The sequence below is a fragment of the Sorex fumeus genome, unplaced genomic scaffold, assembly GCF_029834395.1.
Source record: "Sorex fumeus unplaced genomic scaffold, SorFum_2.1 ptg000011l, whole genome shotgun sequence".
In the NCBI taxonomy this organism is placed as follows: domain Eukaryota; kingdom Metazoa; phylum Chordata; class Mammalia; order Eulipotyphla; family Soricidae; genus Sorex; species Sorex fumeus.
The window spans coordinates 5,025,432-5,047,565 of record NW_026606068.1 but is presented as its reverse complement, the minus strand read 5'-3'; the positions used below and the strand labels follow the sequence as shown (position 1 = coordinate 5,047,565).

General features: G+C 55.7%; 1 protein-coding gene across 1 annotated transcript; it reads left to right on the top strand.

Moving 5' to 3' along the window:
- Nucleotides 1–3,808: 3,808 nt before the first annotated feature.
- CENPS (centromere protein S) lies at nucleotides 3,809–21,461 on the top strand. The gene is made up of 5 exons (XM_056110996.1): nucleotides 3,809–3,997; nucleotides 5,643–5,766; nucleotides 6,575–6,608; nucleotides 18,782–18,848; nucleotides 21,133–21,461. The coding sequence occupies exons 1-5, from the start codon at nucleotides 3,950–3,952 to the stop codon at nucleotides 21,274–21,276; spliced, it is 417 nt and encodes a 138-aa protein (XP_055966971.1). The 5' UTR covers nucleotides 3,809–3,949; the 3' UTR covers nucleotides 21,277–21,461.
- Nucleotides 21,462–22,134: the final 673 nt, after the last annotated feature.

The window sequence follows — 22,134 nt, the reverse complement described above, 5'->3', positions numbered from 1 at the left end:
TTCCTCTGGAAGATTCCTGCAGGAAGGTTTCTCTGGAATGTTCAGAGCAAACAGCCTCCTGGTGGGAGCAGCTGGGCCCCAGGCCTGCCCTCTGACCTTTCTGGAAGACTCGCTTGGACATTGAGTGACCCACCCCTGGGCCCCCTTGGCCCTCTGGGGTCCCCAGGGCTTTCCCCGGGTCTGGGTCAGGCCCAACTGGGCAAGTGCTGTCCTCTGCTCTGTGTCCTGCAAAGTGGGGCTCCAGGGTTAAAGCCCCCCAGGGTAACCTGCCTATGACCACCCCCACCAGGCCCCAGGGAGAGGCAGCTGGGCAGGAGCAGGGCCAGGCAGATTGTGGGGTCCAGCCCGAGGATTCCCCTGCCCGAGAGTGGCACATGCCTCTGGCCTGGGCTCAGGTTCTTGGTGGAGTCCCATGGTCATCTCCGGACTGAGGAGTTGGGAGCAGGGGACCTGAGCACAGCGTCTGGCATGGGGTCAGGCAGGGGTGGACCTGAGTTCCGAGCTCTATCAGCAGCCCTGGAGACACTGGCCACGTCAGACACACCTCTAGCCATGTGCCCTGTCCCACAGCAGGACAGTGGACAGTCCACCTGACCAGAGTTATAGTGGGGCCTCAGCAGCCTGGGCACTGGCATCTGCCAGCCACCGCTTCTCTGCTTCCCTGGGTTGCTTGCCCTATTCCTGACCAGCCGGCCTTTGCCTGCTCGGTCAGGGGGCGAGGAGAAGCCCCTGGGATGTTCAGTGGGATGGGGGGGGAGGGGGGGTTGTTCTCCATGTCATCAAGTGTCAGGGAAATGCGCTCAAGGCAGGCCTGCAGGGCCAAGAGTGGGCGCGAGTGCAAACCCCTGGTTCTCCAGACATGCCGAATGCAAGTCCGGCAAAGTTGCTGTTGTGACCGGGGGGCACCACAAGCGTTGGCAGGCACCCAGCACCCAGGACCCAGGACCATGTGGAGGCAGGTGAACAAGCTGTCAAAACCACGGGTGTGCGGCCCCAGCAAGCACGCCCAGCAGCCTTGAACAGGGGCAGACCTGCTGGGCACGAGGATCTGTGAGCACCAGGGATAACCCAGACCCGTGGGCCGCCACCAATTACCACGACAGAGGGGGACAGGGAGGACCAGGGGCATTTGCTCACAGGTAGCCCCGAATCCCATCCCATCCTGGCCCTGGCCCAACAACCAGGAGCCCTGATCACAGCCCTGCCCCCAGACCCAGTGACCCAGTCAGGTATAAGCAAACCCATGGTTGGGGTTGGGGTTTTCTTTTCACGGCTCAGTCCCAGGGGCCCACGCAAGGCCGGAGCTGTTTCGGGGTCACGCTCTCTGGGTTGTGGGTCCTGTTGGGGAGAGCAGACGACACCGAGTCTCCTGCAGGGACTCCAAAAGGCTACAGTCCCTGCATGAGGCCAGGAGGGTCCAGGTTGATTCAGGAGACCCCCATCTCACCGGTGGTCTCACTGAGGAGCCCCTGACCCCGTGTCCCCTGCGGGAGGGCGGGCCTAAATGCCACCTGTTCGTGGGGCAGCGGAGCAGGTGTCCAGGGGTGCTGGCGCAGCCTTGCAGGCCCTGAAGGGTACCAATCCCGGGTCCATCTTGGGTGCCCCGTATGGTCCCTTGCACCCCACCAGGAGTGACCCCCGAATGAGGGAGGGGGTGTGGGTCTGTCGCCGCCTTGCTCTGGGTCCCACGTCCAGCCCGATGGGGGACACCTGTCCAGCTCGTGGCAGGTGCACGTGGCAGCGGGCTGGCCTGGCCACCAGCTTCGTGGACGCTGGCCCCACACTCGGGTGCGCACGGAGCCTGCACCCTTAATCATTACCGAGCTCAGCCGGGCCTTCTCCCCGGTTCGGGTCCCGGTTCCGAGGCCGCACGTGCAAAGGGCCCCCCTGGAGCCCCGCAGGACTGAGCGAGGCCGGGCCGGGTGGGAGTGGGTCAGCGGCCCCGCGGCTCACGCCGAGTCGGACCCCCGCCACCTCCTAGCTGTTGAACCCCAGAAGGGTTTCCGCCTCCGTGACCCTCTTCCCTCGGCGCTGGGAGCGGGACCCCCGGGCCCCTCCGAAGACACAGCAGAGACACCCACGGAGCGCGGGGACGGCGGTTTCCCGGTGTGTGCTGACACCTGGCGGCCGGTGCCCGCAATTGCAGCTTCTCGTTCCAACCCCTGGCCGGCCACTTGCCTGGTCTCCAAACCCCTAAGGGGTCGGACCTGGGGCCCCGTGCTCAGACTCTGTTTTTTTCATTCTGAGAAGAACCGCTTTTTTAAAGGCGGGGTGTGAGAGTTCTGGGGCCTGGGGCCACAGATGGCAGAGCTCCCAGCTTGTGCTCAGAGCTCCCTCGGGTGGGGTTCGGGATATCTGGGGTCAGCGCAAGGCAAGCACCCTGTCCACTGCTCATCCTCCTGGTCCTGTTTCTAGGTCACCCCCGGGGTGCTGGGGGACCACGTGGGATTGCAGTCAGGCCTCCCACATGCCCAGGCTCCAGCTCTTTTGAGCACTCTGCCACCCCACCAGCGCTGTTTGGAATTTGCATGTGTGAGTGTGGAGGGCTGCAGCCTGTAGTGGCACCGAGCCCCAGGCCACCCTAGCTGAACTGGAAAAAAGGGACAGGAGAGCCGCGTTCTTCGCCGGGAATGCTGCGGCCTGGGTCTTCGGGCCATGTCAGCTGAAGCCTCAAAGCCTCATACTTGAGGGGCTGGAACAATAGCACAGCGGGTAAGGCGTTTGCCTTGCATGCAGCCAACCGGGGTTCGATTCCCAGCATCCCATATGGTCCCCTGAGCACCGCCAGGAGTAATTCCTGAGTGAAGAGCCAGGAGTAACCCTTATGCATTGCTGGGTGTGACCCAAAAGGAAAAAAAAAAAAAGGCCTCATACTTGAGCCTGGGGGAGGCTGGCTGTGTGTCCCGGGCGTCAGCAGGAGCCCCAGCTACTTAGGTCTGTGCATTGCAGGTTGCTTCAAAACAGCTCAAGAGGGCTGGGCAGAGTCCAGCAGGCCTGCCCTGCTCTACCATCTTCCTGACCCTGGCTACTGTATTTTTCCATTTTGGTTTCAGACTCCATAATTTACAGTACTGCTCACAACAGGGTTTCAGCATACAATGTTCCAACACCCCCCACCACCACCACATATCCCCTATGCTTGTTGCTTTTTGGGTCACACCCAGCAATGCTCACGGGTTACTTCTGGCTCTGCACTCAGGAATCACTCCTGGCGGTGCTGCTCGGGAAACCTTATGGGGTGCTCAGCGGGGACCTTATGGGATTCCAGGGATTGAACCTGGGTTGGCCGAGTGCAAGGCAAACGCCCTACCGGCTGTGCTATTGCTCCGGCCCCAAATCATTTTTTCCAAATGACCTCACATGATCAGCAATGCAAGGACCACTCATTTTGCCAATTGGAGGGGGGCAGCCCCCAAGCAGTGCTCAGGGGCCCCTGAGTCAGTGGCACTGGGCCGGCTGTGAGTGACTGTAACACCCAGCGTCCCTGCCTCTGGGAGTGTTGCAGGGCCCAGCGGTGCTGGCAATCACCCTGCGAGCACCCACATACGCCCCAGCCCTGAGACGAGTCATTGCGAACGGGCAATGACTTTCGCAACGCGCCGGGACGTTACAGCCGTCGTCTGCAACTGGCAAGAGTGCAGCGTGACAACGCTTGTCCCTACTTGTACCCACTCCTTGCAGTGACCCAAGGCGCCGAGCACCTCGCTAGTCCGGGGGCCACAGACACGAACCGCCCCGCCCCCCGCCACCGCCGCCGCCGGGACTGGAGGCGGCACCGGGCCGGCAGCGGGGCCCTTCCCAGACCTGCCGCTAGGAGGCGCGCGCGCGGCCGCGCGGGGCTTCGCTTCGCGCTTTGACCCCCCGCGCGGCCCGTCGTCGGCCGCGGCGGCGGGAAGATCCGAGGGGCAGCCGCGCCGCCGCCTGTCTCCGCCTCGGCGCGCCCGCCGCGATGGAGGAGGCCGAGGCCGAGGAGCAGCAGCAATTCTCCTATCAGCAGGTAACGGGGGCGCCGGGGCCTGGCTAAGCGCGGGGAGGCCGGGGTCTCGTTTCTGGAGCGGGGAAGTCGCAGCCCCGCGCCCTGCCAGGCCTCTGCCCGGCGCCATGGCGGGCCGGGCGAGCTTCGGCCGAGGCTCTGCGCATGCGCGGCCGTGCTCGCGCGAGGGCTGCTGGGAGGCGGTTCCCATGGCGACGCGGGGCGGAAGCGACGCGGCTGGGGCCGGCTGCCACGTGCCGGCTCGGTGCGGCGCGCCGAGGGACTTTCCCACGGGCCGCGTCCGCGCCCTCCGGCTCCCGGGGCCGCGCACACGCGGAGCCGAGGGCCCGGCCATGCTCCGAGGATGGAGTTTTCGTGGGGGCGGCGGGAGGGCGGGGGGAACCCGGGCCCGGGCTGCGTGTCATGCCTGGGGCGCCACACCCTGCAGCGCCCGCGCCCCGGGGGTGCTCGGGGCTCTGCCCAGGGGCGGTTCTCGGAGGTGCTTGGGTCCAGATCGGGCCCATCTGCAGGCAGAGTGGCCCCGGGCTGACTGTCCAGCCCCGCCTGGAGGGCCTTTCCCAGGGTCACTGGGCCGCTTATCTGACAATCTGACACCTTGGCTGCCTGAGCCCTGATAAGATGCAAACCAGATTCGGGCGGTGTCTTGCTTATCTCCCTGGACTTTTCCTTCCTTCTCGCCTGGGACACTGCGTCCAGCTCCGTCTCCAGCACGGAGATGCCCCGGGGCTCAGCGATCCCATTTTTTTTTTCTTTTTGGGTCACACCCGGCAATGCACAGGGGTTACTCCGCAATGCACAGGGGTTACTCCTGGCTCTGCACTCAGGAGTTACACCTGGCGGTGCTCAGGGGACCATATGGGATGTTGGGAATCGAACCCGGGTCGGCCCCTTGCAAGGCAAACGCCCTACCCGCTGTGCTATCGCTCCAGCCCCAGCGGTCCCTCTTCTTTCCTGTTTGGAGGGTGGCAGAGGTGGGCGTCACCTCTGCTGCCGATCAGAGAGGCAGGTGAGCCCTTCCCTGCCTGTGACCTTTGTCACTGCGGGCCTGGGGCCAGCGGGGTCCTGCAGCTCCCCGGGTTTTCACTGTCTTCCCTTGACCACCCAGGAACCAGCACCTGTCCAATTCTTCCCCACTGGCCTACTAGCCGAGCTAGCACAGGCTTGACCTAAGGCACCGCCTTAGTAAGGAGGTGACCCCTGCCCCAGTCCTCATGTCAGAGGCTGGAGAGGGCCTCTAACACCCCGGGAGAGTGGAAGATGGGGGGGCGCTTGCCTTACGGACCTTGGTTCAGTCCCCAGCACCTCGTGGGGTCCCCCAAGCCCAGGAGTGATCCCTGAGCATCGCTGGGTGTGACCCCAAAACAAAGCAACTGAAAAAGATAAAAAGGGAGACTGGAGCCGTAGTACAGTGGGGAGGGTGTTTGCCTTGCACGTGGCCTACCTGGGTTCGATCCCAGGCATCCTATATGGTCCCCTGGGTATTGCCAGAAGTAATTCCTGAGTGAAGAGCCACGAGTAACCCCTGAGCATTGCCAGGTGGATCCAAAAAGCAAAAAAAAAGAAAGAGGGGAAGGAGCCAGGCCACATGGTACCTCCCCTGGGTCTTCGGGGTGGGAGCGCCCCGCCATAGGTGCCTGATTTCCTGCAGAGGCTGAGGGCGGCCGTGCACTACACCGTCGGTGGGCTTTGTGAGGAGGTGGCCGCGGACAAGGAGGTGACGTTCAGCAAACAGACCATCGCCGCGATCTCGGAGCTGACCTTTCGGCAGTGCGGTAGGAAGCCAGGAGCTTCTTTTCCTGCAGAGAAAACTCTGCGGTGGGGCTGGTGGTGGGTGCGGGTCTCCCTCGGCAGCGGCCGGAGAAGCGGTTTTGCCAGCCTGCCGTCCTCCAGCTGCAAGAGCCTGACGACTGATGGGGGAAAGTCGGGAGGAGGGCACACGTGGCTGTGCTCAGGGCTCACTCCTGGCGGGCTTGGGGGATTGAGCCCCTTTCGGGATGCTGGGTGCAGGGTGGGTACCCTCCCTGCTGTACTGTGCGGCTCTTTTCCTGGGGGCCTTAGGAGGATCAGCACCTGGGTTGGGTGGTGCTTTAAGGGCCCTGAAATGTTACACTTTGTTTTATTCCTCTGTTTGAGGCCACACCTGGCAGTGCTCAGGGGCCTTTCCTGGCTCTGTGCTAAGGAGTGCTGAGCTGAGCAATTCGGGATCCCAGTGGGGGGATCCCAGTGGGGCCGCTGCCCGCAAGACCATCAGGTGCTTTATCTCCCCGGCCCTAGTGTTTCTTTATGATGTTTTCCCATCACCGACAACTTATTCACATGCTGAGTGCGTGGTGGCGTTGGTATTTGCTGCAGAGGAAATCAGGGTCCTCGCGGGCATAGCTGACCTGAGGTTAAGGAGAGCACAGGCATGGCCACCGCTCCTGGTGAGGAGTGGGGGCTGGGAAGGGTGGGTGGTGGATGCAGTCCTGTGCCCGGCACCGAGCACTGTTGGATGGGTCCATGCACACCGCAGGGCCTAGCCACTGCCGGCCCGCACCTGGCTGAGGGGGCGGGAGCTGAAGTCTCTTTTCTCTCTTTCAGAAAATTTTGCCAAAGACCTGGAAATGTTTGCAAGGTGGGTGGCTCGTCCCTCAGGACCCTGCGCCTTTGGGGTGGCGGGAGTTGTTTGCGGAGGCGGAAGTGGAGCAGCTGCCTGTGGCAGTCACAGCCCTTCAGACCAGGGCTGGCTGTGACGCGCCATCAGGCGGATGACAGCGTTGGTGGCGGCACTTCTCTGCCTGCTCGGGGAGCATGACTGGCTGCGGCTGGTTTGCAGATGATCTGTGCGCAGTGCTGCGGCAGGCTCCGAGGGTGGCTGGAAACACCTGGAAGAAGAGGAGAATTGCTGGAGGAGAATTGGAGGCGTGTGTGTGACTGGCTCAGGCCAGTCAAACTCCCGCCACCCCCCAACCCCCATTGTCTCCGAGGAGGGGGCCTGTGAATTCCCCCTGGGCTTTCTCTGGGTCCCTAAGAACCACTGTGCATGTCTTTGGGGCTGAAAGTGCTCGCTGGCTCCTGGACTGCTCATGCTAGCGCCCCCCACCCCCTTCTCTCCTTGCCAGTTCTTGTGAACACACACCTGCCGTCTGTACCTGGGGCGGTGGGCGGAGCACAGAGGAAGGAAGTCACCAGGTGGTCCTTGGGGGCCAGCAGTGACGTTCCTTTGCCTCATGGGGTCCGCAGACCCTGTGACATGTTGGGTGTCGTGGGGGCAGGGGAAGGGGGCTGTTATCCGGGGCCTCTGCCTGCTCGTGACGCCAGGAGACTTCTTTGTGGGAGTTGCTGTTTCTCTGTGTTGGCTCTGGGCAAAGGCAGCAGAACATTCAACTATGGCTGTTAAAATGCAAGTAGTGAAAATGAGATCAGAGGGACCAGGGGGACGCTCAGAAAGCTGGGCCCAAGTGTCACATGCCGGAGCCCCAGAATCACACCCCTGAGCATCACTGGAAGAGGCTTAAGAATTTAAAAAAAAAACAACTCAAGAATTTAAAAAACAAGAAAAGAGAGATGTTAAGTTTGGGCCCCCAGAACTCTTAGGCCTGGTGGTGGGCACATCTTTGAAGTAGGGCTTCTCCAGTCATGCCCACAGGGCCCTCCTTTCCTCCCGAGGCCATGCTCGCAGGGGTCACCGTCACGGTGCTGCCTCTGTGGGCCCCCCCCCAAGAGTTTATGACCTGCCACTCAACTGCCCTGGGCTCTCTGCAGTCTCTGAAGAGTGTCCTGTGGTGGTGACTGGCCCATGTGTTTTCTGGGCTCCCTGGGAACCCAGTGAGTATTTTGTGACACCCTGTCTACGGAAATGCATGTAGATCCCCATCAGCTCCAAATTTAGAGAGACACACAATTTCAGTGGGGTATTTTCTTTGCTCTTAGCTCTGAGCTCAAGGCTGGAGCAATAGCACAGCGGGTAGGGTGTTTGCCTTGCATGAGGTTGACCCGAGTTCGATTCCCGGCATCCCATATGGTTCCCCGAGCACTGACAGGAGTAATTCCTTAGTACAGAACCAGGAGTAACCCCTGTGCACCACCAGGTGTGACCCCAAAAGCAAAAAAACTATTAGCTCTGAGATCTTTTTTGTTTGGGGGGGTCATGCCCTGTGGTGCTCAGGGCTTCCTCCTGTGTCTGAGCTCAGTGATCACTCCTGGCAGGGCGTGGGGGACCCTACAGGGGTGCTGGGGATCGAACCTGGGTCCACCAATGCAAGGCCAGCGCCCTCTCCCCGTCCTGTTCGTCCCACTCCAGCTCCGTAGTCTTCGAAGGTCCTCTAAACTATTTCATCCACCCACAGTACACGAGACTTGACTGACATCGAGAATGTCAGTACAGGGGCTGGAGAGAGAGCACAGCGGGGAGGACGTTTGCCTTGCACGCGGCCGACCCGGGTTCGACTCCCAGCATCCCATATGGTCCCCTGAGCACTGCCAGGAGTAACTCTTGAGTGCAGAGCCAGGAGTAACCCCTGTGCATCGCCAGGTGTGACCCAAAAAGCAAAAAATACATATATATATAGGTAACCTGGTGAAGCACTAAGGTCCTCACCGTATCCACTATCTGCCAGGTACAGCCAGTGGTAGTGCACTTGTATGGGTTAAGCCTGCAAGGAGTCCAGTTGTTGCTTGATGAAAGTAGTCAGGCGCCGAAAGGCCCATGGTCCAAAGGAGATTAGCAGTAAGAGCCCGATTAGAGGACCAAGTATGGTAGGTAACAGTGGTTAGCCAAGGGGAAGTAGAAAACCAAGTTTGAAACCAGCTTCGTTCCTGGTCCCGTTATCTCTTGCGTTTCTCCAGGCCTTCCCGCACTTTAGCCATCGAGTCCTTAACCCGCCCCGAGTGGTCCATGTAGACACAGTACTCTTCTTTCAGAGTAGCACATAGTCCTCCTTGCCGGAGGAGCAGCAAGTCAAGACCTCTCCGATTCTGCAGCACCATTTCTGCCAGGGAGGTCATGGAATCCTGCAGAAGGGAGATGGTCACTTCCATTTTCTCGATGTCCTCATCTGTGGATATTCTTGGGTGAGGTTAAGAGACACATGTGGATTAGGTCCTTGGATCATCTCCAGCCACGTCAGGGTTAAGAAGGCCAGTTGCTGGAATGGCAGAATGTGAGTCAGTGGTTTCTTCTCGGCCATCTTTGTCGATGTCACCTAGGAATGAAGGAGAACAGGTCTCAGGGCCTTCTGGATCCCTGGAAGCAGGCATATCATTAAAATGCTTCACTAATCTTTCAGGAAGCCACCTAGCAGCTCCTTCTCTAAGATCAAAGAGGCACACAGACCCACGTCCCCATATAAGTACAGGGTCGGGGCCGTTCCATTGGGCAGTCAGTGGGTCTTTCCATAAGGCAGAGGCCTAGTGCTCTTTTGTGGTGGGATGCCAAAGCCTATCTGCCGAGGATCGTCCTTGCGAATCCAAGTTTAGGAAATTAATAATGAAAAGGACATGTGCTAAGATATTACGAGGTGCTCGTTTAACCGGGTAGAGCTGCCCCCTTTTAAATTTGTGAAGCATGTTTTTTACAGTGAGATGTGCTCTTTCCACAATCCCTTGGCCCTGGGGGTTGTAAGGGATACGTGTTCGGTGAGTGATTCCCAAAGAGGTGCAAAATTCCTGAAAGACTTTTCCTGTATAACCGGGTCCATGATCAGTTTTAATGATTTTGGGTCTTCCCATGACAGCTAAGCAGGAAAGGGTATGCACAAGAATTTTTTTTTCCCTGTTTCTCCCGCTTGTAGCGAACCATAGATCTGCTAAAGGTGTCCACAGTGACATGTAGGTACTTCAGTTTGCCAGATGCAGAGACATGAGTCACATCCATCTGCCAAATGTCATTCGGTACTAACCCACGGGGATTAACCCCTAGGTGTGGGGTAGGCAGAGGTCACACAGGCCGAACACTGTTTAACGATTTGTCTAGCCCGTTCGCGACTTGAGAACATTTGTCGCGAGGTATTGGCATTAAGGTGGGGCAACGAGTGTGCTTGTTGGGCCAGTTCAACTCCTGTGGCGGTGATCGTTCCCGCAAATTGAGTAGCCTGGTCCGCCAGAGCACTCCTTGTGCAAGGGGGCCGGGAAGGCTGGAGTGAGCGCTAAGATGTCCTATATTAAAGGGAAACTTTCTAACTCTAATTCTTGAATTTGCACCAACAAGCGAACTGCATTAGAGGAGGGTTTGGGATAACTAACGGTTTCTAATAAAGGGATGGAATAAGCAACATAATGTAAACGTATGGGATCAATTATTTGGGCGACAAACTTTTGGCCAAGTGGCAGATATCCCATGGGTATCTTTTCATGGGTCCTGCGAATTAATTACAGGAAGGCTAAAAGCAAATGTCTTCCGGTCTTCCGGATGCAAGGGAATGGGGGAAAAAAGCAATTTTTTAGGTCAATGACAATTTTCTTAAAAGAATTAAGGATGACTACCAGGGAGGGCAAGTTCCCCGTGACATATTCGATATGCCAGACACAGTAACAACAAAGTCTCCAGTGGAGACGTTACTGGGCCCGCTCGAGCAAATCGATGATCAACGGGAGGGCCTTTACCTTACCTTTACCTTGCCTTTACCAGGGAGGGCAAGCCCGGTTGCAGGGCTCCAAAAATGACCACAGTCTTATTAATAACTCTCAAATCCTGTAACAATCTCCAATGGCCAGATTTCTTTTTTTTTGTTGTTGTTGTTGTTGGTTTTTTTTTGTTTTTGTTTTTTTGCTTTTTGGGTCACACCCGGCAACGCACAGGGGTTACTCCTGGCTCTGCACTCAGGAATTACTCCTGGCGGTGCTCAGGGGACCATATGGGATGCTGGGAATTGAACCTGGGTTGGCTGCGTGCAAGGCAAACACCCTACCCGCTGTGCTATCACTCCAGCCCCCAGATTTCTTTTTTTTTATTACAAAAATAGGTGTGTTCCGAGGAGAGGTGGTGGGCTCTACATGGCCCGCAGAAAGCTGTTCCTGCACTAACTGTTCTGTGACCACCAATTTATGGTGAACAAGAGGCCACTGATCAGCCCATACTGGTTCGTCAGATTTCCAGATTATTTTGTCTGCATGGGGTGCAGGAATTGGCCATTATCAAAAATTTCCAAGCCCGACCCTTCCGTTATTGGGTTTGAGAGCTATGGGCTCTGTAATTCCTTGCAAGTATTTACCTAAGCCTGCCCCGGGCACGAAGCCACTGTTCAGCATTTGTTGAGTTATGGGGCTGTCAGGTTCACATATGAAAGTGTTCATCTGGCTTAAAATGTCCCTTCCCCATAAATTTACTGAGAGTTTGGGGAGGACGTAGGGACGCATCATGCCAGATTGTCCAGAAGCGTCTTTCCAGGCTAAGAAAGAGGGGCTATGAGAAGGGTTTTGAGACTGCCCAATTTCCTTTGAGATGAGTGAGGGATGTGGTCAGGGGCCACTTCGAGGGCCATTCTGCTTGCCTGATAATTGTTGACATCTGCCCCTGTGTCTAAGAGACTGTCAAATTCCCTGCCACCCAGAGTCAACTTACAGGGTACTTTATCTTCAGTGAGTCTTTGAATCCAGAAAATGTCCGGGGATTCTGAGTTGATAACGCCCATGGTAATTCCTGAACTGGGACTGTACGTAGGCTAGGAAGGAGTAAGCAACGGCTGGACAATGCACTGGCCAGGTTCTGTAACCAAAAAAAACGGGAGAGTGGAGATAGCGATCACTTGTAGCTGTCCAGAATGATCATTATCAAGTACTCCAGGCATGACTTGAAGGCCTTTAAAGAGGCAACTGCCTCACCCAATGATAATTCCATAGGTATGAGGGGGTTAGGGGCCGCGGGCAGTGGTGGCAATAATCTGAGGCCCAGTGGTATTTGTTAATATTGTCCAGGTGGCGGTACAGATGTCCAATCCTGCACTGCCGGGGGGAGGCACTGCGGAGGCTAGAAATGGATTGGGAGAAAGGATCTGTGACATGGTTCCTGACTCCCCAGGGTTCCTAGTATTGCGTGGGCCTGGGGCTGGCCCCATTTGAAGTTTCCCTGACACCGTCCTTTTCCCAGGGGATTTCCATGTATATCAGTCAATGGTCGACATTCATTCACCCAATGATTACCCCTCTATAGCGCAGGCAAGGGCCAGGCGGTTCAGGTCGTTTTTTCCTGCTTGGCCTCGGGACAATGTTTGGCAAAATGTCCCTCCTGTGTGCAATTAAAGCATTTCTTGCGCTCAGTAATGCCTGCCTCTTTAAGCTCTTCCCCGATGGCCAGTCCCGTGTCATGGGCCGTGCCAATGCCGGAGCACAAGTGGATGTCATCTGCGAGTGTTTTTCCTTGTTTACGAGGCCGCAATGCAGCCTGACAAGTGGGGTTCGCATTCTCAAACGCAAGGTGGAGAACTATAAAAAACTAAGCACGCTGAAGGTTGTATGTTGGTGGGCTCTCTGGACGGTGCCCGCGTTCGGCGCCCTAGAGCCGCTGTGTGTGGCCTGGATCGGGAGGGCTGTTGGCCAAGGGCAGACGAAGAAAGAGACGAGGGCCAGGCCGGTTGATCTCTGTAGCAGTTTATTACAAGGAAGTTCATCCCGTAGAAGAAATTTTTGTTATGGAGGGCCTAGGTTCTCTCAAGCACATGTTCTTGCTAGTCTCTCCGTGGCCCATCTTTCAGCCCTGCTCTTTCTCCAGCTCCCTTTTCTCTCCACTCTTGTCTTCAACTCTACCCTAGTCTGGGCTGACACTCCACCCAGCCAAATCAACATAAGAAAGCCCTTCCTGACTGCCCCAGGCAAAATACCTCCTTAAGGAGTTTTTCTCTTTTCCTCAGTCCAATAAACTATCAACTATCAACTATTCCCGAGGCTTTGCAGGAAGGACTGAACAGTGTTATCCTACAGAGAACAAAGTCAGTTTCTCCTTCACTTGGGCCACTACGGTGATAGTGAGCCAGCTAACAAAATCACAATAAGGCTCATCAGGGCCCTGACAGACATTAGCTAGGGACGTGGTAATGGTGCTCTTTTGAGGCAATCTATGTCAGGCCTGGAGTCCTGTGTTCTGAATTTGAGTGAACAACCCAGGTGGGTAGGTCTTTTGTTGTTCATTGGAGTCAAAAGGTTGATTTCCCACCATCATATCTAGAGTCCAATTTACTCCTTACCCATTAGCCGCCATGTTGCGGCGGGCGGTGTCCCTGCAGTTTTCATAGAATTCAGATTTCCAGAGTATAAAATCTCCGGACGGGGTGGCTCTGGCCATCTGATGCCAGTCATTAGGAGTTAGCCATAAATCTCCTAAGGTCTCGAGAATGGAGAGAGTGAAGGGGGCCACAGGGCCATACTAAGTCACGGCAGCTTTTAACTCTTTTAGGTTTTTTTTTCCCCTTTTTGGGTCACACCCAGCAATGCATAGGGGTTACTCCTGGCTCTGTACTCAGGAATACTCCTGGCGGAGCTCAGGGGACCATATGGGATGCTGGGGATCAAACACGGGTCGGCCGCGTGCAAGGCAAATGCCGTACCCGCTGTGCTGTCTCTCCAGCCCCTTTTTTAGGGTTTTAAACCCCAAACCATGATACTCTCTCTTTGAGCTACCCCATGCCTTTCCTCACCCTCCCCTTCCTGCCCGATAATTTCCTTTACGGGAAAAACATCGAGGGTGGAAGCCCTTGGTTGGTTGAGGTAAGATTTACTGTCAGTTTTTCCCTGCAGTGTTGTGACCAGTTTAGGGGCATTATCCGGCACCCAGAAACCCTACCCCACCCTGCCCTGTCTGCTTCCACCAATCTCTGGTGATCCGGGGATCACACATAGAAGACCCACCCTACCGGTACCAGATAAATACCTCATCGGCAGACCTCCACTACATCCACTACCCAGCCGCCACCATACTCTAGGACGCTTTCTGGACCGTGCGGCCTGTGGCCGCGCAACACGTCATAAGACACTTAATACCCGTCTTCCAGGATTACTGCACCATATTTGATGGGGTCCAAATATGGTTTGAACCATGGGAAATCTGCAAAAATGATTAGAGACCGCCTAAAAGCCTCTATCCCTCTCGGAGAGCCTGGCAAGCTACCAAGAATATCCTGCCTGCACGGCAGAGCCTGGCAAGCTATCCATGGTGTATTCGATATACCAAAACCAGTAAATACAATGGTTCTCATTCCCCTGACCTTGAAAAGAGCCACCAATATGGCAGTATTAAAAAGGATGAGGAAGAAGAGACTGATAAAATCTCAAGGCTGAACTAAGCTGCCAAAATGAAGAAAGACAAAAATGACTGTACTTTCAATGCACGTACACTGGCATCGGGTGCATCCATCGAAGACCTGATGGTACAAGCGTGAAAGATCCAGTGCAATATCATTGGTCTGACCGAGACAAGAAGGCATCAATCACATCATGCCATTTTCGACACTGGAGAAGAACTATTTCTTGGAACATGCGACAAAAGAGGTGTTGGTGGTGTTGGTGTTGTCAACACAAACTTGGCCATGAGCATTGATTCATTCGAATGCCTAAGAACCCGAATTGGACGATTACACTTGAATAGATGTGGCTCACTGCCAGCAGTTTCTATCTTTGTTGTCTACGCATCAACATCCAATTATGATGGAGAAATTGAGAAGTTCTACATGGAGTTGGAGAAATTCTATAAAGACCACACCTTCTACAAGATCACTGTCGGTGATTTTAATGCCAAGATAGGACCAAAAAGATCAGCCGAAGAACTCCACATCGGGACCCATGGCCTAGAATGGAACGAACAGGGTGAGAGACTATCTGAGTTCATCATGTCGACCAGGATCATCCATGGTACCAGTTCCAGAAGGCCGAATCTAAATGTTGGACATGGGAGTCTCCTAGTGGATGGTTCCACAACAAAATTAACACATCATATTCACTTAACGGTTTTGCCTGACCTATGTCGCTGTTGTCCCAAAATTCCAAACGGGATCAGACCTCTGTCTCCTTCATGCAGAATTCTACTTCATGGAGCAGGGAGAAAGGGCTGCAAAGTTTAAGAAGAGAACTCCCAGAACGACCACCAACTTTGGCACTATTGTGGTAACTGGGAAGATGCCATCATTGACAACATTGACAAAGAATACGATCAACTGGTTCAGCACCTCCATGATTGTGCGAGGAACGCTGAGAGAAAGATAGCCACAAATAGACGCCTGTCTTCGAAAACTCTTGAGCTCATTCGCCAATGTGACTTGGTGCAAGCCTCAGGCAACCACAAGTGAACGTCCGAGCTTGCAAAGCAGTGAAGAGAAGTGATGAAGACCTCAAAGAGAGAAGAGCAGCAGTGCTGGCAGATGTGTCAGAAGCCGGGAAAAGCATTCGCAATGCTTGCCTGTCCTTTGCCAACTACGAGACCAAGATAACTGCCCTCCGACGTTCTGATGGATTTATCACATCTTCAAGAAGGGCAATGGAGAAGATTATCCATGACTTCTACTCAGATCTCTTTGATAGCCGCGTCCACATGCCCATATACCCAATTCCTCAGGATGGATATGTTGTTCCCAATGTTCTCCCTTCTGAAATCCGATGCGCCATTTCGTCGGTAAAGAAGTGAACAACACCCAGCCCAGACTAGGTCAAACCTGAACACTTGAACCTGCCGTCAGTACTTATGAATACACTGGCTCAGCTCTTCATGCTGCCTGTCTGAATGCAAGATTCCATCCCATTGGAAAACCAGCAGGACTGTACTACTGTACAAGAAGGGAGACATCCACGACATTGGCAGCTATCTCCCAATCTGCCTGTTGTTTGTCATCTACAAACTGTTCACTTGAGTCATCCTGAATAGCATTGGCAGAACACTAGATGAAGGACAACCATGCGAGCAAGCCAGGTTCTGAAAAGGATTCAGCACGATTGACCATATCCACACGATAACCAAGCTCATTGAGGTTTCTCACATTCTAATGTTCATTGATTTAAAGATGTCCTTTGATTCTGTTGAGACAGAAGCGGTCATCGAAGCCCTAGTCAAACAGGGCGTTCAAACTCGGTACATCAGTATCCTCCATGAGCTGGATTAGGGATTCACTAGCAGGATCTCACCGTTCTACAAGCAAGTGATCATGTCAAGAGAGGGGTTTGGCAGGGTGATACCATTTCACCGAAACTCTTCAGTGCCACCCTCAAGAACATCATGCGACGACTGGAATGGGAAGGAATGGGAGTGAAGATAGATGGTCGGCAACTACACCACCTCTGCTTCGCTGATGACATCGTTCTAATAACACCAGACATTAGCCAAGTGGCACAAATGCTGGCCGACTTCGACTGTGAGTGTGGAAAGGTTGGACTACAGCTGAATCTCACGAAGACACTGTTTATGAGAAATGGTCTCATTCTTGATATTTCCATTGCTGTCAACGGAATGAACATCTCCGGAATGAACATCTCTGAATGCAACAGTTATGATGAATGACCTGGCACCTGAGTTGTGCAGGAAGACGAGAGCAGTTTGGAATACCTTCAAGAGCATCAAATAGCTAAGAGGATGAAAAACCTCCGGCTCTGGCACATCTCTTTCCGCTGTTCTTCCTGCATTAACATACACCTCAGAGACCTGAGCCCTGCGAAAAGAGGATGAGAACACTATTTGGGTCTCCCAAAGAGGAATTAAAAGAGCTATGCTTGGAGTATCACATTTCACTCAAATGAGAGAAAGAATCCGGAGTTCCGACATCCGTCGACGGTCAAGAATCAGGGATGCTGTCTCCTTTGCCAAGGCACCAAAACTCAGATGTGCTGCACACCTAATGAGATTTGGGGAAGACTGCTGGGCTAGAGCCATTACCAACTGGATTCCATGGGACGTCAAAAGATCATGTGGCCGCGCACCTACGAGTTGGTCAGACTTCTTTGTCAAGACCCTGAATGATGGTTTGAGGCTCTTCATATTCCTAGAACGAGTAGACACCATTGGTCTACACTAGCACATGACAGGGACGAATGGAGACGTTACTGGTACTCGCTCGAGCAAATCCATGAGTAATGGGATGTCAAGTGATCTGGCACCGCAGGTAAGCCCGTTAATTCAAGTTCAAGGGCCAGAAGTTCAGCTACCAGAGTGTTATGTTCCTTTCTTAACTGAATCACCCTCGAAGTGCCTTTATGTGGGACAAGAGACTTCTTTTGGTTTGCTGAAGGCTAGAAAAGGGAGGGTAATCAACAAACGGCTCTTCCTTAGGGGCCGGGACATTGGGGTCAGGCTTCGCAGTTCCCCCTAGAGCATAGATGATCTGGTGAAAGTCCAGGGGGAGTGAAGGGCAGGAAAACTATAGGGAGGTGGTTGATGAGAAACAGAAGGGGGCCAGTCAGGGTGAACGTAACAAGCCGCTTCAATTTCTAATTCCTCTATGACCCGCAAAAGCAGCACGTCATTGAGGACCCCTGCAATGGGAGTGAGTGACTGAGACTGTCTGCCCATAGCGTCTGAAGTGCCGAGTCTTTGTGAAGGTGGGCTGACCCTCTCTGGAGTGCCCTCCCCACCACCCCCCATGAGGGCGTTGGCCAGAGGCCGAGCACATGGACCGCTAGACTGCGATTTGCAGTCTGACGCCCTAAGCTCTGAGAATAGAACCTTTTCACAGGCGGCCAAAGCTGAGATAAATAAGAACTGTTGTTTGCAAGATGGACATTTCTCTCGCCTTTTTCGTAGTCCTCTTCTGAGTCAGGTGACCACATGCTGTGACTTCTTTTTGCACTGATGTTCTGATCATGGCCTTGGGAACACTGAGGCAGTCTGGTGAGCAGCCCCCACAGCCCCTTTGAGCCACTGTGGCCAGTTGGGGAAGGCGTTAGGAGCAGCCTGGTACTGGGGCAGAGGCGAGGCCCCCTCGAGGCTGGACACTTGGCCTGGGCACCTTGGATCAGCGATGGCCTCTCCTCCGCTCCGCCTGGGCCCTCTTAGCCTGGTTGACAGACCATTCCCCCTCCACCCCATGGGAGGGGCTGTTAGAAAGTGTCATTTCTGTGATTTCTTTGTTTGGATCCAAATCCACACCCAGCAGGCCTGGGGGCGGGGGGAACCACAGGGGGATCCAGGGATGGAACTGGCCGACCACGTGGGCCTGAACCCAGCGCTCCCTCCAGCCCAGCCCTCTGTGTGTTGACCTCACGCTTGGAGTGTGCGATGAGCACTTGGGCTGTGGAGGAAGTGAGGAACACCGGGCGGGTGTTGCTGGGGGCAGCGATGAGGAGCGGAACTCACGCCTACACGGCTACTTCGGGCAGAAATAGAGGGGCACGGGAATGTGGGGGCGAGAGGCAAGCGCACAGACCCTGGCACCGCACGAGGGAGGGCTGGACCTTCTCCAGCCAAGGTGCTCAGAGCTAGACATCGTGGTGGGCGTGGCAGCTGGGACCGTCAGCTCCTGGCCATGCCAGTCCCTGCACGCCTTAGACTCTGTTGGGGTAGTGGGGGCTGTTAGCTCCGAGGGGGCGGGCAGAGGGCTGTCTATCCCCGGTTCCATTGGTCGCGGCTCCCTGGGTGGGCGTGGTCACCCTGCCCACCCCTAGCCTTATTGGTCTGGGCTCTGGGTGGGTGTGGCCATTGCCTACCTCCCGTCCCATTGGTCTTGGCTCTCTCGGTGGGCGTGGTCGCTCCGCCCACCTCCCCGTGCCATTGGCCCGGCCCTGGGTGGGCGTGGTCACCCCCCTGGAGGCGGCTGCACCTCTGCCCTCGCCCGCACGTGGTGGGGTTGCGGATGGGAGTGGTGCCGAGCGCTCGGTGAAGTGTTTCTGCCCTTTCTGCAGGCACGCGAGAAGAAGCACCATCAACGCGGAGGACGTGAAGCTGTTGGCCAGGAGGAGCAACCCACTGGTGAGCGCTGGGGCCCTCCGCACGCCCCTGCAGGCAGGGCATCTCCTCCGCGGGATGCATCTTGCTAAACCAGTCTGCAGGTTTCTAATCCGCTCTCCTTTCTGGTCTCAGCTTCTCCGCAGGGCCCTGCGCCCGGTTTCCTGGGGGAGGAGCATGGGTGCGTGCGGCCGGGATGTGCAGGAAGCAGAATGAGCCCTGTCCTTCCCAGGGAGCCTCAAGGGCTCTGGACCGGCCCTGGGGACTCCCCGGTGCTGGCTGTGATCACCGGCAGCTCCGGGCCACCTGGGGTTTCCTGACTCGGTGATCCTGGCAGGGAAATGCTCTCCACCCTCCGGGGACTGGCCACTGCACTGGCCACAGGTGCGCTTGTGGGCTCTGCTCCATGCGCTGTGCCCGGTGGGGGCTGCTGGCTCAGTATCCATTGAACAGGTGTCTTAGTTTTGCACCTGCCCGTTTGCACAGAGACGTTTCACACTGACCCATTGACCATTGATCCACTGACCCTCTCCCCTATGCAACCCGAAGTGCAGCCCTGACTTCTCTGTCTGGCAGTGCTGGGGAGCGTGTGGGGCGAGGGTCCCCCTGGCCAGGCAGGCGCTCCAGGCCTTACGGTTGCCTCCCCTCCTATGCTGAGGGCTTTGAGGGATATGGTGTAAACCTCACAGTCACACTTGAAGGATTTTACTTTCATCCACAAAAAACTTTGAGGGTCTGGAGAGATAGTACAGAGTTAAGGCTCTTGCCTTAGGTCTGGCTGACTCTGGTTCAAGTGCTCAGCACCTGCATATAAGGGCCCCTGAGCACTGCCATGTGTCACTTCTAAGTACAGAGCCAGAAGTAATGAGTACTGCCGGGTGTGATACCCCCCCCCCCCAAAAGAAAAGCCAAAACAACTTGGGAAGGCATTGGGCCATACTGGGGGTACTCAGGCTTGACCTCTGGCTCTGTGCTCCTGGCAGGCTCAGGGAACCATGTGGGGTGCTGGGGGTGGGGCGCAGGTCGACTGTGTAAGTCCAGAGCCTCACCCATTGTACTCTCCAACCCAAGGCCAGACTGTCCTGGGCCAGAGGGAGTTCAGCTGAGTGGGTGCTTCTCCTGTGGGGCCTGGGTCAGGCCCCAACACCTCCTTGTCCCCGAGCCCCTGCCCGGCTGTGGTGGCTTCTGGCTTGTCACAGTGACCGGGGCCACTTACACTCTCACTGCGTCTGCACATCCAGGTCACACACTTTTTTTTTTTTTTTTTTTTTTGCTTTTTGCTTTTTGGGTCACATCTGGCGATGCACAGGGGTTCCTCCTGGCTCTGCACTCAGGAGTTACTCCTGGCGGTGCTCAGGGGACCCTATGGGATGCTGGGAATCGAACTCGGGTTGGCCGCGTGCAAGGCAAACGCCCTCCCCGCTCTGCTATCGCTCCAGCCCCTAGACTTTTTTTTTTGCTTTTTTGGGTCACACCTGGTGATGCTCAGGGATTACTCCTGGCTCGTGCACTCAGGAATCACTCCTGGTGGTGCTCAGGGGACCATATGGGATGCTGGGAATCGAACCTGGGTCGGCCGTGTGCAAGGCAAACACCCTCCCTGCTGTGCTATCTCTCCAGCCCCGAGTCACACACTTTTGTTTGCTTCTTTCTTTGTTGTGTTTTGGCCACCCTCAGTGCTTGGGGTCACTTCCTGCTTGTTGAGACCGTGCAGAGCCGGGGGTCTAACCCGATCTCAGCCCACTCTTATCTCCCCAGTGCCAGGTCATAGCCTTTTTTTTGGAGGGGGCTGCAGGGGGTGAGCGGTTAGAGCCAAACCCATGGGGCGGGGGAAAACTCCCAGCTCTGCTTGGGGGTCACTCCTGGCAGTGCTTGGGGGACCATATGCGTGCCGGAGCCTGAGCCAGGCAGGCCGAGTACAGGGCAATGCCTATCCTGTCCCCCGGCCCAAGCTGTGCATGGCCAGTGCTCTGGGACGGGGAACTAGTGTTTGCCTGGCCCCGAGGTCGGTGTCATGCTCGGGGCCTTTACCTTGGGTCCCTGTGGGGCAGGCAGGCACGGGTTTGCACCGTCTGCAGGGTCAGCCCTCATGCCCCTGAGCCGGGAGCCGTCTGTGTGAGCAGCCTCCAGCAGGTTTTTGTCTGGTTTCCTGCCTTCAGGACAGATTGGAGCCTGCATTTAACTCGAAGGAATGTCACCCAGGCCGCGCCCCTGAGCGGCTGGGAGAGGCAGGGACATGGGTCCCTGCCTCCCGGTCTGGCAAAGGGCTTTACAGCCAGGCAGCTGTTCCCGTTTATTTCTTCCACAGCTAAAGTACATCACAGAGAAGAGTGAAGAGCTCGCGCAATTGAACCTAGAGCGAAAAAGCAAGAAGAAAAAGAAGTCAGGGGATGAGAAGAAAACTCCAGGCGAGCCGGCCGAGGGGGGAGCTGTGGAGGACAGTGAGGGCTAGACTTGCCCTGGAGGAGACTTTGCAGGGAAGTGGCCAGCGTGAGAGAGACGGAGTTCTCCGCTGTTTCGCTGCTGTTATTCCGCTGTCACTTTACGGCAGCCCTTGTGGGGGAGGCAGGAAATCTTCAAAGCAAGCACGCGATCGAGAGCGTGTGTGTGGCAGGATTTTGGAAATCATTTCTTATAGTGAATAAAATTATGTTAGCAATTAACTATGGGTGCCTTTTCCAGAAACCATAGCGCTCCATTAATGGTCTTAAGATTATTGAAGTATGATGCAGGGACCAGAGGAAGAGCCCAGGGCTTAAGGTGCCTGCCTTGCGGGACGCCAGCCCGGGTTCAATCCCTCACGCCGAAAGTGGTCTGTCTCCTGAGCTGCGCCAAGCGTGATCCCTGAGCACAGAGCTAGTAGTAAGCCCCGAGCACCGCCAGGTTTGACCTAAAAGCAAAAAAAGCGGGGAGGTGTGGCTGGAGCGATAGTACGGTGGGTAGGGTGCGTAACTTTGCACATGGCTGGTCCAGGTTTGATCCCCGGCATCCCATATGGTCCCCTGAGCTTCACCAGGAGTAATTCCTGAGTGCAGAGCCAGAAGTGACCCCTGAGCATCGCTCAGGGTAGCCCCCAAACAAAAAGGAACCCCAAAATATGTTTTAAAAATTAAATAGGGCACACACTCTCAGGTAGCACACAGGCGCTAAGGCCCCCACCAAAAAAGGCACATACAACTCCAGGCTAAATAACAGCCCTGTAAGATGGACGAGGCTGTACTCATCTCGTCCTTAGAACTGGCAGAACGTGTGTCTTATTTGACACATTTGTGTTTCTGGGTGTGTGTGTGTGTGTGTGTGTGTGTGTGTG